Here is a 19,110-nt window from a genome sequence, read left to right on the forward strand (position 1 = left end):
AAATGTTAATTATATGTATGTTTAGCATATTTAGCTTCATTTTTGTGAGAACTGGGTAACACTATGGGCACCTCAGGTTATATAGGTAGGAAGGGAGGTATAGCACCAACATGCACTTGGAAGGTATATGTGTTGTTGTTGTTGTTTGTTTTGTTTTGTTTTTTAGCAGAGCGAGAGAGGCAGCAGGAGCCATGTTTTCTTGCTCACACTGGATAAATAAATCTCAAGAAAATGCTAAGAATTCAGTTGGACAATTTAAGTTTGAGTTTAAATTTGATTATTGACAAATACTACTGCCACTGCACCATCCAGAGGGTCACAACATAAATATGAAGGGGGTATGATGTGATTAAGGTGAATTGTATGAATTGTGTGGTGTTTTCTTTCATTTTTCTTTTGGATAATTTTATCTCTTTGAACCTCAAACATAGTTATTCAAAAGACAGGCTCCATCTGAGATGTTTAGAGGGAAAATCAGTCTTTGGGAACAACTCAAAAAGACATCTGGAAAAATCTGGAAATTAACAAGAAGCACTGTAAGATAAGCCTATATAATTGAGTAGCAGTATTAAGTAGCATAAAATGAAAATACTTCAGTAAGGTGCAAGTACTTCAAATTTGTACTTAAAGGACAGGTTCACAATTTTTCAAATGTGTCTTAAAACAACAGTCAGGTGTCCGTATGAACACTGAAAGAGGTTATACTCGCTGTAATCATTCCTCTTGTTCATACTGGCTGTTAAAAGATCCCCTTCAAATGTGTTTTCAATGTAATTGATGGAGGCCAAAATCCACAGTGAGTCCACACAGTCATTTTGTGCAAAAATGCATTTAAAAGTTTATCTGAAGCTTATATGAGGCTTCAGCAGTCTGAGTTACATCAAGTGGATATCTGCCACATTTACTGTCTTTTTAGCATCAAATTCCCTCTTTGTGTTTCCTTGTTGAGCTGCAGCGGAGGTAAAGTAACAAAAAGAGGGACTTTGACACTAAAAAGACTGTAACAATGAAAGATATCTACTTGATTTGACTAATTTGAACGTCTGAAGCGTCATATTAGCTTCAGATAAACTTATAATACATTTTTGCACAGAAGGAGGACTGTGTCCCCTATCACCTGTATGAACAAGAGGAAAGATTACAGCAAGAATAACCTGTTTAAATGCTTATTTGGACACCTGACTGTTGTTTACAGACAGTCTAGAAAAATGTTTACCTGTCCTTTAAGTAGCCTACATCTCTACGCAGACTAATGCACTTACTTACATTCCGTCACTGCCTCTCCTACCTTTATATTCTGCTGCAGTTTACGATTCTTAAAGCAGATTTAAAATGTGCTCCAATATTGAGTCATAGACGATCTTTGATTCCATCTTTGTAACCATGCCAACGGTCCCGGCCGTTGACGTCTGTCACGTCCCGCCGTTACGTCGGCAGGGTAGGAAGTACGGCGAGCAGTCAGTCCGCGATGATGGAGCTCTGTCAAGGCGACAGCGCTCACGATGAAGATATCTGACATTTCGAGGGACATCATGCACATTTTGCCTGCTTGACACGCGATGTAACTCTTGAGTCAGATATGACTCGGATGCTTGTAGCTGGCAGTTAGCTTAGCGCTCATCCATCCTGCTACATACAGCCGGAGCTCCAGCAGCAGGCGGCTAGCAGCTCAGCTGATCCGCTGCAGCACCTCACACAGCCCGGACAGGAGAAGATGAGGAGGAGGCCTTAAATGTAGGATCGGCGGCGGTGTGTTCACTTATCAGATACAGGTATTGCCATTCATGAATAGTTAAAGTCTCAGTGCTGTGATTTACCGATAGCAGTCATTGTCATTTTTATTATTGTGTGTGATCCAAGTGGGGCATTTAAGGTAGACTATAGGTAGACAACAGTGGTGGAAAGTAACTAAGTACATGTACTCAACTACTGTACTTAAGTACGATTTTAAGGTACTTGTACTTTACTTGAGTATTTTCATTTTATGCTACGTTATGCTTCCACTCCATTACATTTTAGGGAGAAATATTGTACTCTTTACTCAACTACATTTATTTGACAGCTTTAGTTACTTTTCAGAATACAGTTTTACATATAATATCACAATGATGAGCTTATAAATTACACTGGAATGTTAAAGATCCCCTCCAGACATGTTTTAAGATGCATCTGCTGTGAATAATGTGTATCTGATATGTTTTTTTCCACCAAAAAAGTTCAAATATCTTGTGAAAATCCTTAAAATTACATTTACCTATTTTCCCTCATTAAAAAAAATCCAGAATCTATGAATATATTTAGTTTTAAGTTTAACTGGTGGACGCAAGATGTCTCCTTCTTCACTGTTAAGTCCATTCTCAGTGTTTGTGCACTGGAGGCTTCAAAACTGTTTCTGTATCACACTTATGTAAGTTGCATATTGGACCAGGATTGGCTTCCAAATTAGTTGTGATGTCATAAATCAGGCTCGTAGGCTCATCCTTTAAAATCAGATTTTTAATGAGCACAGAGAAACTTTCCACTTTCAGCAGACGGATGTGAAAACAGCCTTCTAGTGTCAAACTCAACTCAACTGCACATCTTTTTGCACAGTGAAGCTCAAACATTCAACTGTAGGAACAAGAAAAAACAGTTTTGAGTGGAGGGGACTTTAAGATTAAACCAGTGGTTCCCAAACTTTTTGGCTTTTGGCCCCATACAAAAATCAGTGTGTAGTTGTGTCTCCTTGTCATGTTTCAGATGGCAGAGTTGCTAGAAGCTCCACCAAAGAGACATCTAAATTCCTCTAAATTTCCCTTCATATAACTGTTGAACTGCTGAAAATAGTCCCCAACAAGGAAATTACTGTTCAAGCTGTTCAAGGAAATTACTGAGCCTTTTTAGAAAAAAATGAAACTAAATATTTGTGACCTGTTTTTAAAGACTTTTATTTTCAGAAGGATGCCAAAGGCTTGAATATGAGAGCCACAGACAGATAAGGGTAGTCAGAGAGTCTTTTCATGGGGTTTGTGGGCAATAACAAAAATGTAGAATATTGCCAGCTAGGGCTGCAACAATTTATCAATGAATCGATCAACAGAAAATGAATTGCAACTATTTAAATTATTGATTAATCATTAGTCATTTTTTAAGCAAAAATGCCAAATGTTCTGTGGTTCTAGCTTCTTAAACATTTGCTGTTGTTTTCATATTTATTTTGGACTGCTATTCAGACAAAATAAGCAAATTGAATACATCAGTGTGGGCTTTAAGAAATTGTGGATGCAATTCTTTTACATTTCATTGACTAAACGATTAATTGAGAAAAGTATTTGCAGATTAAATAGAAATAATTGTTAGTTGCAGCCCTATCACCAGTCTAATTGTTACAATTTGCACCAATTTACCACTCAAATCCTTGTAATCTGTCTAAAAAGGAACTTCTTCAACTGTATTATATGTACAAGCAGCTTGTGAGGGTTAAAATTATTTTCTGTTTGAACAAGGACTAAAAAAATTAAAGCCAGGGGCTGTCATCCTAAATCAAGTGAGCTGCACTAGTTGGATCCATTTCACTTGTTTCAAGGTGTTTTAGATGTCTGATTGATGGTTGCTGCCGATCTTTAATCTCGTCCACAGACATGGCGTCCCAGCTCCAGGTGTTCTCCTCTCCCTCTGTGTCCTCCAGTGCCTACTCTCGTTCAAAGAGGCTTAAAGTAGAGAACCCTGCCTGGGATGTGTCCAACCAGCTGGGGGACAATGGTTACTACCAGCAGAGCCCCACGCAGGGAGCTGCACCCTCCACTTCTGGCTCCAACTTCAACCCGGTGTACAACGCCAACCAGGTGCACCCGCCGACAGCAGGCTCCAGGGAGCAGACGGTGGTGCGGGCAGCAGACAGCACAGGTAGCCTCCGCGGACCTCCCTCCTCCTCCTCCTCCTCGTCCTCCTCCAGCCGCCGCATTAAGGATGCAGAGTCCTCCTCCCAGCCGTGCGACCTCTACCACAAGCAGTACAGCTTGAAGCGGAAGAGCGAGGAGGTGGACAGCAGCGACAGCGTCCAGATACTGGAAGAGCTCTCAGCCCCCGTTGTGTCAAACCGCACCGGTGGTGGAGGAGGGACCACTACAGCTCAGTCCATAGCACATTCCACTTCTACCACAAAGAGCAGCAACTCCCACAGCGAGGGCGACTACCAGCTGGTCCAGCACGAGATTCTGTGCTCGATGTCCAACAGTTACGAGGTGCTCGAGTTCCTGGGACGCGGCACCTTCGGCCAGGTGGCAAAATGCTGGAAGCGTGGCACAAATGAGATTGTGGCGATCAAAATCTTGAAGAACCATCCTTCTTATGCTCGACAAGGTCAAATTGAAGTGAGTGTGTTGTGTTGAAAAGAAAAGGAACTCCAGGGCAGATAGATTCAGATTTGCTTTATTTTTATCATTCATGTCATATGTAGGCTATTTCATACACTTGGCAGAATAAAATGGCGTTTCTCATAGGGTGTATGTGCCAAGACACCTGACATAACAGACAAAAAAAAACAACATTCAGTTAAAAGAGACAACATGCAGTTAAAAAGACAACATTCAGGATAGAAAAGCTGTTCTCACTCTTCAACCCTTTGCACCTGGTTCTCAAATAAACAGAAGTCATAGAAATCAAAAGACAAAGATGCTCATTATAACTTCAGATGTTGCCTGATAATTATCGCATTTGGAAGTTTGGGTATCAAAAGTAACCCAGTGATAATTCAACAATAACATCTGTGTGTACAGTGCAAACAGGAACTGCTAATAGCAAATTCTGTATCACTTTTCATAATGCAAATTAGCCAAAATATAAACAAATATAGGCTAAAAAATGTCCAGTGGGGTCTCACTGACTGCCTTCTGCTTCCTTCCCCCAAAGCATTATGGGAACTGTAGTTCCAAAACTTACAACATGATTATTTCAAATTATTTTTCATATTATTAAAGATCAGAATGTCCCATCAACATGGTTCTTATATTACTGGAAAAGTGACACTCCTCTATGCATCCATTCACATACAGATGTTTGCTCTTTACTGAAAAGTGTGGACATACACACAAAAAACTCAAACAATTTTTAATCACATGAAGCTGGAAATTTTATTTTAATGAAAACTATCCTAGAACATGTGCAACTTCCATTTAGAAGCCCAACTTATTGTGAAAAATAATAATACACAGTATGGCATGTCTGGCTAAGACACGTAGTCACTATGCTGAAAGCCTGGAAATAAAGGGATAAAAAAGTGAGCAAAAAATCAGAGGGTTCAAAGGGTTAAAATACAAAATGTGGTGACCTAATGTTTTCTCCATTGATGAAGACATTATATCTTCATCTTCTTCTCCTTCCTCCTTGTGCTCTACTGTAGGTGAGCATCCTTAGCCGGCTGAGCACAGAAAACGCTGATGAGTTCAACTTTGTGCGCTCATACGAGTGTTTCCAGCACAAGAACCACACGTGCCTTGTGTTTGAGATGCTGGAGCAGAACCTCTACGACTTCCTGAAGCACAGCAAGTTCAGCCCTCTGCTACTCAAGTGTATACGGCCTATTCTGCAGCAGGTCGCCACGGCACTGATGAAGCTGAAAAGCCTGGGGTTGATCCACGCCGACCTGAAGCCAGAAAACATTATGTTGGTTGACCCTCTGAGGCAGCCGTACAGGGTGAAAGTCATTGATTTCGGCTCTGCCAGCCACGTGTCCAAAGCTGTTTGCTCCACATACCTGCAGTCACGCTACTACAGGTAAGACTGTACAGTAAGTACAGTACATCATTCATTGTGTCTGTAATATGTAAATAACCTGCTGTGATCTTGTCATTTGTCCATTCTGATGTACTCGCAGAGCTCCAGAGATCATTCTGGGCCTTCCTTTCTGTGAAGCAATCGACATGTGGTCTTTGGGATGTGTCATTGCTGAGCTATTCTTGGGTTGGCCTCTCTATCCCGGAGCCTCAGAGTATGATCAGGTCAGCTGCAACGCTCTCACAAATACCTTAAAGTCACATTTATTTCATGCTTAATAGGAAATGGTTGTAAAGCAGCATACATAAATTGTGAAAAGGGGTGATTACTGTTGATGGCAGTTCAGTCATAGCAACTTTGTTATGGTGTCAACACATGAGTTTAAAGTGTGTTTTGATTTAAACACTTTTTGTGGCGCCCAGTTAGTTAAGGGTTAAGATGCTGACGATGAGCTGCAACATCCTTGGTTCAAGTCCAGTGGGACCTTTATTGCATCTCTTTCTCCCTCATTTCCTGTCATCTTTCCACTATTGCTATCTAGTAAAGTCATAAAACACACAGAAAAATACTTTAAAAAATGCTTTTCTTGCTTATAAATAATTAGAAAATCTCAAAACATGTGAGTGGGGACATGTGAGAGTCCATCTACAATACCAGATTGTTTGCATTTCATTGCATTGTGAGTCTTAATATTTAAATCAATCGACACAACCAGTCGTCATAAACTGTATTAACTGGTATTGATCACAGATACACTGCTGGTAACAAGATTTACATATGTGATACATTATTAACTGGCAGATTGTTTTTTTGTTTGTCTCCCTCAGATTCGTTACATTTCTCAGACGCAGGGCCTTCCAGCAGAGTACCTGCTCAGTGCAGGAACCAAGACCAGCCGTTTTTTCAACAGAGGCCCCGACTCGAGCTACCCCCTCTGGAGACTCAAAGTAAGCGTCTCCGCAGAGATTCAGTCCACAGAGACGTCACATAACATTCTTCTATCATAAACCTAAAATATATACATGTACTGAGGTGTTGTTGCGGTTATTTTTCTGCAGACTCCTGCAGAGCACGAGGCAGAGATGGGGATAAAGTCGAAAGAGGCGAGAAAATACATCTTCAACTGTCTCGATGATATGATGCAGGTGAGGAAGGAACTGTTTAATCTCAGATTAGCATTTACAGAACTGTTTCCTTGTTGCTGGAACTGATTATTTTATAATTTCCCCCTCTAGGGATGTAAAGTAGGACACATAACTTCTGTGTGTAACTGCTGTATCACTGTACTTTTACTATTAACAGAATTTACTATATCCTAGAAAGTGATGCTGTCAGGTATATTAAAACCTTTTGAATGTTGCAGTTTGACTTATTTCCTGTCCCTCTGCAGGTGAACATGACAAACCTGGAAGGGACAGACATCTTGGCGGAGAAGGCCGACAGACGGGAGTTCATAGACCTGCTGAAGAAGATGTTGACTCTAGATGCAGACAAACGGATCACGCCCATGAAGACACTGAACCACCCCTTCGTTACCATGACGCACCTGCTGCACTTCCCTCACAGCTCGCAGTAAGCCATTTGTAGTGATTGTGTTGGCCTTGGTTTAACATTGTTCCCATGATTCCACTGATTGATTGAGCTTGTGTATCATGATTTTTATTCATGTTACAGTGTGAAGTCCTGCTTCCAAAATATGGACATATGCAAACGCAGATGCAGCGCCTTCGAGAATGGAAAAAATATGTTTGCCAGCAACAACACCCCAAGTGCAGCCACCAACCTCACAGTCACCTTCAGCAGCCAACTGAACCAGCACAATCAGGTGAGTTTTGGTCACCTTTTAAGATTTGAAACATTTCTCTCGTTGATCCAGTTTTCATTTGTTGCAGGTTATATAGTGAGCTTTGTAAAGTGAGGGCTCATTTATCTACAGTTTTGTGCTTCATTTCTATGCATAGAATCTGATTTATCACTTTCTTCTTGTGCTTGAGAATGATGAAAATATGCAGAGACGTGCATTTCTGTTTTTATTTGGTAAACAAGTTAATCATGTCTTTCAGGGTGAAATTATACCTTCATTGCCTCAATTTCATCTTGTTTCTCTTGTACTGCATCACTGAGCACTTGTGGCTTCATATTAGAGATTCAGAGGATCTGTCAGTCACACTCGGTTGAATCAATCTGCATTAATGACTGCATTTTATATTGCTGGGAAGCTTTCCCACATGCCTGCTCCCGGGATGCTTAAGTATCTTAACCATATGGTCTGTGATGTTTTCTTTCTCAGCTGCTACTTTTGTCCACAAGTAACTCAACAATAAATCGACCATATTTGGCATTTCCATATGTTAATCTGAATTCTGTATGTTAGATTAATGTAGAACAGGTGAGATTTATCATTGTCCATATTGCATGTTTGATAACACCAATTTGCTTTTTCGTATAAATGGTTTCCACACACACATTTAGCATTGATGTGTAAATCATAAATGAGGCTGCTGGACTTTGAAACTGTACTTGACTCATCATTTCAGGCATTAAATACTCTTTTCTGCATGTTTTGTCTGCCAGATGGCTTCAACAGGAGGCCAGTCCCTGTCCCTCAGCAGTAATGTCCCGTTGCTGAACTACCAGCCCGGCCTTTACCAGCAGGCCACCATAAACATCCCTGGCCTGGCCCAGCAGGGCGTGCCCCTGCAGACCAGACCCACCCAGCTCTGTACCCAGACCGAGCCCTTCCAGCAAACCCTCATCGTTTGCCCACCCACCATCCAGGGTGAGAAAGCAAGATGTTAGTGTTGCTTCAAAGAAAAGAAATCTCATTTTACACTTACATATTACAATGTAGAAATTATAATAATATGACCACCAGACATGAGGGCAATAACTAGAATTTAAAAAAATGTATTTGTCCGTTTTTATCACAATCAAGAGAAACAAAAGGAAAATAACATCTTTTGATATTTTGCTTTTGTGCAGCTAACTTCAGAATTCACACATTTCTCATGCACTATATGTAGTATTTCTCTTTTTTACATAATATAATCTGCCTCCATCTTCTTCTTACAGGTCTTCAAACATCCAATAAGCCCTCTGGTTACCCAGTGAGGATGGACAACTCAGTACCTTTAGTTCCTCAGAACCAGTCGTCCCAGCCTCTTCACATCCAGCCTAGCATGCTGGCACAGGTAGGCCCCGCTGCATGACTACCAGGGTTTGAGTTTGATGGAGTTTTATTGAATCTGAATCCAGTATTGAATCCAGTATTGAATCCATCTACTGAATGAATCAAAATCAGTAATGCGGGCTGCAGGAAGAAGTGTGACAGATGTGAAACTTAGCACCAGAGAAGGCAGAGAAACACTGCTTTAATTTGATTTAATAACTAAGTTTAATTTGATGGTGACATTAGCATTCAGCGCTGGCTAAAAATGAAAAGCTGCTACCAGAATGTTTTGCACATTGCAAAATTAAAAAAGTGAAGAGAGGTAAAAAGTTTGAATGAGATTTGTCAGCCTTGTAGCTTAGTGAATCCAGGAATTTTATCAGCCGGGACCCAGATCCAAAATGCAAGTGGCCACTGTATCATAATTGGTCATTTATGTTTTCTGCATGCCAAAAACCATTCAGTCCTCTCCACTCCAAATAAAACTCTCAAAATGACACTTGTTCTGGTGTTCCCACAAATTGACAACTCTTGATCAAGTGCGGCTCTGCAAACAAAATTCAGTAGAATATGGAGCAGGTCCAAGACCACATTAAGACGGTTAAATTTAAAAACTCATCTTTTTCTCTCTATTTCAGCCCTTCATCCATACAGATTAGAATAGAGGAAAACAGTGTTTTTCTCAAATTTGAGAGCACACTTTCACATGCACAAGGTTGCGGGTGACGTGATACACATTCCTGCCAATGATTTCACACTATTCCACTGATCAACACCTGGCAGTAACACACCAATAAATGTATTTATATGCCAGCAAAATGCTGATAAGAAGAAGACTATAAACTGTAAACAATGCATGTTTCAAATTGTTTGAAAAAAAATCAGTTTTGCAAATGTTCCATGTGGAAGGAAATGCATTCAACACCAGAATGTAAAGAGAACTTTAATTATTAAGAAGAAAAATCCAATGTGTTCCTTTTAATTTGGCATTTTGACTACAGCAGATGGATCCTTTAAAGCTTCCCTACAAAATGCTGACTGCCACACTGTGTTGTCTCAAGCGAAAACACTTTTGTAAATATCAAAATTCATCACAGAAGAAATTTTCAGAGATTCCTTCAAACTTGTCTATAGAACTCTGGCGTCCCCTAGTGGTAGTGTCAAACAAAAAAGACTGGCAGACAGCAATGCACACTATTATAAAGCTCTGAAAGCTTCCGCCAATATTTATTTTAGTTAAAAAACGCAATATAACAAATGTCAGCAAGAGTCAAAATAGCATTGTGACCAGCTTTAACATCGTCATTTCTTTCTTGCTCTTATCTCAGACAAACACATTCCTTTCAATTTCAGGTTGGCTGTCTTGTTACTGGACACTCTGTTTTCCACAGCGCAGGACTGTCTGGCATGCACGTTTGGCTCAGGATTGAAATGTGGTTTTTTTTCTGTCTTTCTGTGAGCTTGGTTTGACCTGCTGTGACTCAGGGTATTTACTGCTTGTTGATTCGCTTCTAGCACATTTTCCTCTCAGCGGTAACAAATGCAGCTCTCTGGTGGCGGTGACATCTCAATTGTGTTCAGCTTGTCAATGTGTCAGGGCTTATTTTAAATGTGACATCTGAGGTGAAAGTGTGTTGTACTTCTTGTGGAACATGCTGGATGTCTTGGTGTTTGACACTTGGGAACCTTTTGTGTATGTGTACAGACTGCATGTTCTCATTATGTTTTCTCTTTCAGTTCAGAAAATATCTCCGCTGTCTATTCCACTGTGGTCGATACAGTCATGACTTACTCTGCACTGTTTATCCTCCTCCCTCAGTGTCACTACTGAAATTTAAAGTTTTTGAAAATAGACCAAGTGACATCTAGCCCTTGCCATTTTTTAGATGTGCTTATGTATGTGTGTGCATGTGTGTGTGAATACAGCAGGGCTGGCCAGCAGGCACACAACAGATCCTCATCCCTTCCACATGGCAGCAGATGCCTGGCATGGCCATCCATAACCCTGGGCAGGCCGTAGTGCCCGACTCACCCATGGGAGCGCCTGTCTCCGACAGTCAACAAGCTTCTGGCTGGAGGTGAGAGTCTGTCTTTCATTCTAATGTCAAAATATAATGGGACATTTAGTAAAACATCAGTCAGGCAAACAGAAGTGATAGTTGAGCTAGATGTGTTCTTGCTTTTCTTAGGGGTCGTCACGGCAGCCAGTACGATGGAGGCAGCCAGCAGGACTCTGGCGTGGGCCGTCACGCTGCCTCCCAAAGCCACAGCACCGGGGCCGCTCACTCAAGATCCCAACAGGGCAAGAGGTCAAAGGCTCGTCACGCTGAGAGCAGAGCCAGGTATCCTGTCAGACTGTCACACTGTCACCTCATCTACATGTTGATGGGGGGGAAGGTTGTCAAAAAATTGTGGTGTTGGTGGTTCGATCTCCTTGAGTAAAAGACGTTATGGACAATTAATTTACTGATTCTTTTCTTGATTAATGAATCAATCAATGTCAGTAAAAAATGTCTGAAAATAGAGAGAAATGCTCAAAAAGGAAACACAAAGTTGAACTTTATACTAAAAAAGACTTTGGGAGACTTGATTTGACTAACTCAGATTGCTGAAGCCTCGTATTTGATTATATGGAATAAGATATATCAGACTTTGGATACATACTAATACTTCTAAGTAGGATCTATACATGAGATTTGTTGACAATATGAAAAATTGCCAGTGATATCCTTTAAGACAGACATTGGAAAATGTGTTAACTTATCCTTTAAGGAGCCACACAGTTGCACTGGATGACTTGATGTTCCTTCATTATCATGAACACACACACACACAGCAGTTTATTCTGTATCAATCCCTCATACACCATTCTGCTGGAAATACTAGAACCAAATGTGTATCAATCCGCAGCTGAAAATATTCCCCAACAAATGCACTATTTACACCAGTCTGAGTAATGTTTGTTAAAAATGACAGTGTCCAGCTGTTCTAGGAAATTATTTATCATTTTATAAAAATAAAATAGGCTACATATTTTTGACCCATATTTAAAGATTTCAATAGGAATGAATGGGAAGTCAAAAAGTATAGAGACATGATTAGCAATTAAAAAAATCATCATCATCATCACCAGCCTTATCCTTTAAGTCCATGTTGACACCATCGACATTCTTGTTTTATTCGAACAGTCAAAAACCAAAGATATTCAGTTTACTATCACACCAGTCAAAGAAAATCAGCAAATCCTCAAAATTGTGAATCTGGAATCAGACAATGTTTGTCATTTTGCTTGAAAACAGTCTTCAATGATTAAGATGATTCAGTGAGAGAGCGTCTTTTTCCCCCTCTAGGCCTGTGTCATCAGTGCTTTCGTCCACCACTGTGGTTCACAACACTTCTACTTTGGCCGGTGACCAGTCTCAGCCAATCGTCATCTCTGACACGCCGAGTCCTGCCGTCAGCATCATCACCATCCACAGCGACTCAGAGGACGAAGATGACAGGAAGTTCCCTGCTGCCTGGTGAGCTCATTTCCTGTTCAGACAGATATTATTAGACTGTTTGGCCCATTTTCAAGCAAGTTTGGACATATTATATTTCAGTAGACTTATATTTTTCACACTTTGAGAAAAATTAAGAGGTTTTATTTAGCTGAAATTTTTGTTTACTCTTCTCTTATCCTCTCCCGCAGCTCTGGAACAAGCCAGAGGACCAACGTGATTAGCTGTGTGACGGTACACGACTCCCACGACTCTGACTCTTCCACCAGCAGCCCCCTCAGCCCCAAGACCTCCTCGCAGCCCACCAAGTCTCTGGCCGTCATCATGCCCTCTGTGAAGAGCCAGCCTGGGGAGAGCACAACCCACAAAGCTCCAGCAGCTCCAGGTCCTCCAGGGCACTTCACTGCCTAACTTGAAACATAAAGTCCTCATTTATTTGCTTTATATCCAGCAATGAATATTCTTCTTACAGTGAAGCCTCCGAACATATTCATTGTATTTTAAATAACTAGATGTGGTTGCAAGTTACATCATTGGATACATTTTTCTGTTGACAGGATTAACTTTTAACTGAAATGACAGATCCATTTTACTTCCAACATCTGTAAGCGATACTCTTCTTAGTGCTAACATACTTCTGTGTGGTTTTGCACCAATAGATCAAGCTACAAGTGGCTCTAGTAAGGCCAAGAAGGGGTCATCTCAGCAGTCCAGTCGGCCAGGAGACTCCAACACGGAGCGCCATCAGCGGGCTGCATCCAGCAGATCTCAGCCTCTCAACTTGAGTCAGGTAACAGGTTTTCAATGCAGCGAGGGCCTCTTCAAGAAAGCAGGTTTAACAAAGTCAGAGCCTTGCAAGTATGAACATGCTTCGAGTTATGCAAGATCCATTTCACACGTCATTGCATTATGGAGTCACCTGAAAATACTTAAAGAGGATTTATTAAGCTTTTCTTTCATTTACTCTATATACTGTTATGATGTTGGATGTCTGTGTCAAACATGGTCAATGTTCTAAAACCTCAGGTGAAAGTATGATTGTGCTTGAACATGTACGGATGTATTTCAGTAGTTTCCATTTTAAGCAAAGAACAAGAAAAAAGTCCTGCTACTGTTTGTAGCCTCTGGAGCCACAAAGCTAACCGATCAGATCTGAGTGGGCTCATCGGGAGCAGGGCCTTAAAGAGACAGGAGCTAAAACGACCTGTTTTAGACAGAGGCTGTAACTGAGACGCTGCATAAAGAGTCAGTAGAAGATAAATAAGGAGTTTTTTTAACTGTAAATCATGCAAAGATATTCCAGTAGAACCCCAGAATAAAAATATAGACCTGGAAATGTGCATGATACATCCCCTTAAGCCCAATGCAAGCACAAGCTGCAGTCTGTGTTCTAGCTTGGGTCGCTATAGCATGAAACAACAAGAGAAAGTGGACCCCTTTCGTTTGGGTTTACTTCTGCTTAAAACAATCTGCTGACTAGTTCAACGAAGCTCTAGCTGAACTTTGTCACTTCATTCAGACAGAAATTCTATTCTTCCTCGGTGAGTAATTCAGAGATCGCAGCTCGTATCTTCAGTGTTTTCTTTTTTTCCTTCTTCATGCAATGTTTTTTTACAACCGTGGTCATGGAAACGCTCTGATTAGATTTAACTAGCCTTCACTGGTGTGCAAGAGCTCATGTAGAGTATGTTCACAGAATGTTTGTTTCTGCCAGCTGGACCAGATGTTGGCATTTGCTTACTTGTGTGGAGCCTAAAAGAGACTGCTCAAGCCTAATATTTGCTTCAGCATCTGTTACATTAGAGCCATGATAGGAAGGGATCTCTTTATGACTAGTATGAATGAGAAGAATGAGCTTTTTCAGTGTATACAATTGTTCAAAAAACGTGAATCTATCTTTAAACAAACTGAAACATGCTTTCTGGAACAGACCCCTGCTGTCTGCTCCACGTGAATCCATAAAGAGTCTGTTTGCAGAGTTCAGCTTTCTCTGTTGTTTCAGGTACAGCAGTCTGTGATGTCATCATCTCATGACCAAACAGGAAGCAGTACATCTCTGAGGCGGCAGCCCACATACCCTCCTCCCGTCTCCTCCCACTCTTCCTACCGGCTTCATGAGAACACGCTCTTCAGCTCGACCCCTAACCTGTATGCCTACCCTGCATCCGCCGCCCTGGCCTCCGTGTCCCAGGCTGTGGACCAGATGCAAGGGGCCTCGTCCCGCCACGGCAGAGCGAGCGGGGCTTATTCTTCCCTGGCGCTGCTCCAAAAGAATGGCAGCTTAGCCCTGGGAGGGTCTACTCCGGGACAGTACGGCAACCACCACCAACAACAGCAGCAGCAGCATCAGCTGGGAGGGCAGCCTTTCCACCGTTCCAGTGCTACCTACCCCCGAAAACTCAACCAGTATCCTTACCTGTAAAGACTGACGGAGACAGACGCTGGCACCGTAGCTCTGCATGAAGACCAAATGGAGACCGAGACTAGAGACGAGCACAAGCTCATCATAGGTGGCTGTGATTGGACCTGTTTCAACTTTCCTTTATCGTCTGGTCCTTGTTTTTGAAACTTTCTCTGATTATTTTGCAAAAAATAATCACAGAATGTATTTATATTTTAATCATGGCCAGTTTAAAAAAAATCTATTCCAACTTTACATTTTCTTTGTGTTGCATACTGTATGTTAACAGCGACAAACAGCGTAGTCTGTAAGTATTTGAACAGCGTTGTGTTGGCTCTGGACTCCAACACACTGGATTTGAAACGAAACATTGGGCCTCGTGCAAAAACGACTCGTACAAACAGATTAATTCTGAAGAGATGAAGAGGAAAACACTAGTTTGACTTAGAATTATAATGTCATGAGTTTGAAGCGGCTATAATCAATATTTTTATAATAGCAATGTATCAAATGACTGTGTAATGTGTGAGGCGCTGCTTGTAGTGATTAACCTACAGAGAATTATCAGCGACTCTGCAGCTTTCCTCGGCTTTACGGAGCTTTATAGTGACTTTCAGCTCATTATTTAGCTGTCCAGCCACAACTTTACTGTTAACAGAGCTAAAAGAGTGAAAATTGGACTTACATTCACCAGATGGACAGAAACACGACTCTAAATGAATGAAAATGTTGCTCTGTAACAGTTTTGTGTTCACACCTTGTTTCCGCTGCCCCCAAGTGGCCAAAAAAAAAAAAGAATCAGTTAATAGCAAAATTCTTTCTGCAGATCCAGTATCATCTTCTGTAGCAGCTGTCAGTGTAACATCACCTGCAGAAGGCTATAATGCTCTATCTCCTCCATGTCAAAGCATTCCCTCTTTATTTCTGTCACACTACAGCGCTGCTCTAATGACACATTGTTGGCAGCTGTTTTAATATATTTTAATCGTTTTGGGTCCATTACTACTGACGCCCCTAAATTTTGTTGTTTTTGTCTGCTGATTTCTGAAAACAGGACTTGTTTTTACTCTTTGGTAACATTTTTGTGAACGAAACTTTCTCACAAATGGAGCGGAATATGGAGCCTTATATGGACAAGTCAGGGGTATTGATAGCACTAATGATCAAATCTCACGACCACGCACCTCCTCATGAACAGATGACAATCATCAGGTTGAAACAAGCGATTTACGACAAGTTTGTGGAGTTAAGAGAGTTTGTTGAGTCTGACTTGGAACACTCGTACGAACAAACCTCAAGAGAAAAACGTAAGAGAGTTTTAGGAGAAGATGATAAAAATGTTCTTGCATGAGGCCCAATGTGAACAAGGCTTAAGTGCTGAGTTTCAGCTTTAATTTAAGGGCGTTAACATCCACATTCAATGAAACTGTGTAGGAAAGTCACTGTTTTTATATGTACAAGCCTTCAAATTCTGGTGACCAAACATAAAGCTGTAAATTCAACTACTTTCAGACTGCACTGTAAGCTGATTTTAAATGTGAAAAGCCCTAATTTTTTTATTTTATTTAAGAAATGTGTGTTGAGGAGAAACTGGAATTCGACTCTTTAACACTAACTGTTCTGCTGCTGTCATTTATTATTTTGTCAGAATCATCAAATAATGTTTTAAAGGTTTCATTTACACAGTCGCCTTACTTATTTAGGCCAATTTCTTTTGTTATTTTAACTTTTAATATGTCAGCACGTTGTGATTAAGTTAGTATGTTGTGTGTTTTCTTTATGAATGTATTGTGTGTTTGTTATCTGTACTATAAAAACAAATGGAGAACGTAAGCTATGTACTGTACTGTATAACGATGTGTCACTGTGCTCTTCAAATGTTTTAATTCTGTTTTAGTACTGGCCACTGACTTAATTATATTTGTATGTTTAGTATGTTGAATGACGCGGTGCTTTTCAGTGTAGAGTAGCGTGTTGGTATTCAGAGGGGGGTTGTTGTGTTTTTTACAGTTTTGAAGTTGTAGTTAAGGTCGCATGTGTCTGACATGGAGTAGCATTCAAGAGAGGTTTTGTAAACTGCAGCCGCACTGATTTTGTCCGCATTGCTCGCAGGAAGACGGTGCAATGTCATGTTTAATTTATACGACAACACACATCAATGATATTTGGATAAAATGTAAAAGCTCTTGTCTTGTGAAGTGATGTCTGTGAAGTAAAGCGTTGCACATAAAATCTGATTGATCACGTAAAAGTTGAAGCCATTTAGATTCAATAATTGTGAAATTCACATTAATGCGTTTTTGAATTGTGAATAATCAAATCTGACGACGGTGATTCATGAAAATACGAATTGATGTTATGTTTACTGCTTCTAAGCAAATCATTGGTTTGGTGAAATGATGGTTGTTCTTACAATCCTGCTGTGTTGTGAAGTGCTACATTACATAGAACACACAATGAACCTTAACCCGTATATACGCAATAAAATCTTCTCAAAACTGAATTCAGGACTCATTTATGATTCAAAATAAATAATTCTTATAAATCTACATAATCTCATACATATCCAAACTATGATATGATTTAGAGAATATACATTATCTTACGACAGCAAAATATTGCCAAAAGAACCAACTTATGAGTTAAAGTTATCTGCTGAGTGTGAGCAATAACATGCATTTATCAAGTGACTTACAGCGAAGTGTAAAATTAACTCATATGTATTCTCAGAGAAGGAATAGTCAGAGATCTGGGATCTGTATTGTAAATCTTAAGTAAAATTACAAAAGTATTAGTTGCAAATTTTGCTCAAAATATCAAAAGTAAAAGTATCAATTCAAAATGGCAACACATAGTTACACATGCATTATATTTACACATTCATACAGTGCCTTTAAAAAAGTATTAACACTCTGGAAGGTTTCATGTTTTAACTTTTAACATTGAATCAAAGGTTATTTAATGTGGATTTTTTTTTACACTGATCAACAGAAAAAAAATGTAATTAAATAATAAATAAAATAAAAATAAAATAAATAAAAAATATATTATTGAAATATTTAAAAATACATCAGTTTTACAGTTTTACATCTAGATCTGAAAAGTAACTACAGCTATGAAATAATTCTAGTCGTAGTACAATATTTCCCTTGTAAATACTCAAGTAAAGTACAAGTACCTCAAAATTGTACTTAAGTACAATACTTGAGTAAATGTTGTTGTCATGATGTTCATTCCACTCTACTGTGTGCCTGCCATATTGTACATCCTTTTAAACAACACCTTACAGTTTATTACAGCAAATACTTATAATTTTTAAAACGTTATTTTTTGTGTGTGAAATCTATAAGTCTATATGAATTATTCACATGTGAAACTAGAATTTACATTTCCTGAAGAAAATGTGTGTGATTGCTGCAGCTGATTAAACTGCCAGCTGCCAGGTTTTCTGGACAGTTTTCACACCACTGCAATGCATGCTGGGAAGTATATTCAAATAAGCTAACACTGTGTCTAAACAACCCAATTAAAAGAGAGGAGATCAGGGGCCTGCACTACGAAGCAAGTTCAACATATCCAGGATATCTTTTGGTTATCTGGCTTCACTGAGCCTAACATTGGCCGTCACAATAACCAGTACTATGAAGCTGGTTATCAACTACCTCAGTCAACTCTGGGTTTTCCTATCCAGCTAGGAGCAAATTCATGTGAAAGACATGGGGTTGCTAATTACGAGCGACATCATCAGAACCATGAATGAAAAACTTAATATGATATGAAACAGTGATATCAAGTACCTATGAAAAACTGCTGTTTTAGGGCCAGCAAAAAGTCATATTCAGCAAAGTGAAATGTAAATGACAGACTAATCATACAACAGAATAAGAAGACTAGAAACAGTAGAAATAATTTCCACATATTAAAAGTAGGCTAAGGCTTAAAATACATGTAGGAATAATTATATAAGACTCAACTATAGAGTGAGTAGTTTTTTATTTTATTTAGTTGGATGATGAAACCATTCTGAATATGTCACATTAAAAGTAATGCCAGACTGTTTCTGCTACTGAAGCAAAGAGGGGAAAAGTAATTAATGACTGATGAGGTCTATCTGACCCAAATGTGGCTTTTATAATCATGGGAGCCAATTAACAGTGTGTGGATTATTTTTCTAATAAAAGACAAGCTTACATTTTTATTTCCAGTTAGTATCACACAGTTGTCTCATGTTATTCTGAGGTGCAGCGATGGAATCAGAGTGTCAAAATATTCCACACTGTCAGCTG

The 19,110-nt window shown here is 39.8% G+C and overlaps 1 protein-coding gene across 1 annotated transcript; it reads left to right on the plus strand.

Annotated features, from left to right (window-relative positions):
- Nucleotides 1-1,402: 1,402 nt before the first annotated feature.
- hipk1a (homeodomain interacting protein kinase 1a) lies at nucleotides 1,403-17,327 on the plus strand. The gene is made up of 16 exons (XM_067593147.1): nucleotides 1,403-1,772; nucleotides 3,619-4,352; nucleotides 5,381-5,754; nucleotides 5,855-5,978; nucleotides 6,582-6,701; nucleotides 6,813-6,899; nucleotides 7,145-7,326; nucleotides 7,429-7,579; nucleotides 8,329-8,533; nucleotides 8,827-8,945; nucleotides 10,850-11,001; nucleotides 11,113-11,265; nucleotides 12,274-12,444; nucleotides 12,615-12,808; nucleotides 13,083-13,213; nucleotides 14,426-17,327. Exons 2-16 carry the CDS (start codon nucleotides 3,621-3,623, stop codon nucleotides 14,843-14,845), a joined length of 3,315 nt encoding a protein of 1,104 aa, XP_067449248.1. The 5' UTR covers nucleotides 1,403-1,772; nucleotides 3,619-3,620; the 3' UTR covers nucleotides 14,846-17,327.
- Nucleotides 17,328-19,110: the final 1,783 nt, after the last annotated feature.

Source organism: Thunnus thynnus, chromosome 6, assembly GCF_963924715.1.
Source record: "Thunnus thynnus chromosome 6, fThuThy2.1, whole genome shotgun sequence".
Taxonomy (NCBI): domain Eukaryota; kingdom Metazoa; phylum Chordata; class Actinopteri; order Scombriformes; family Scombridae; genus Thunnus; species Thunnus thynnus.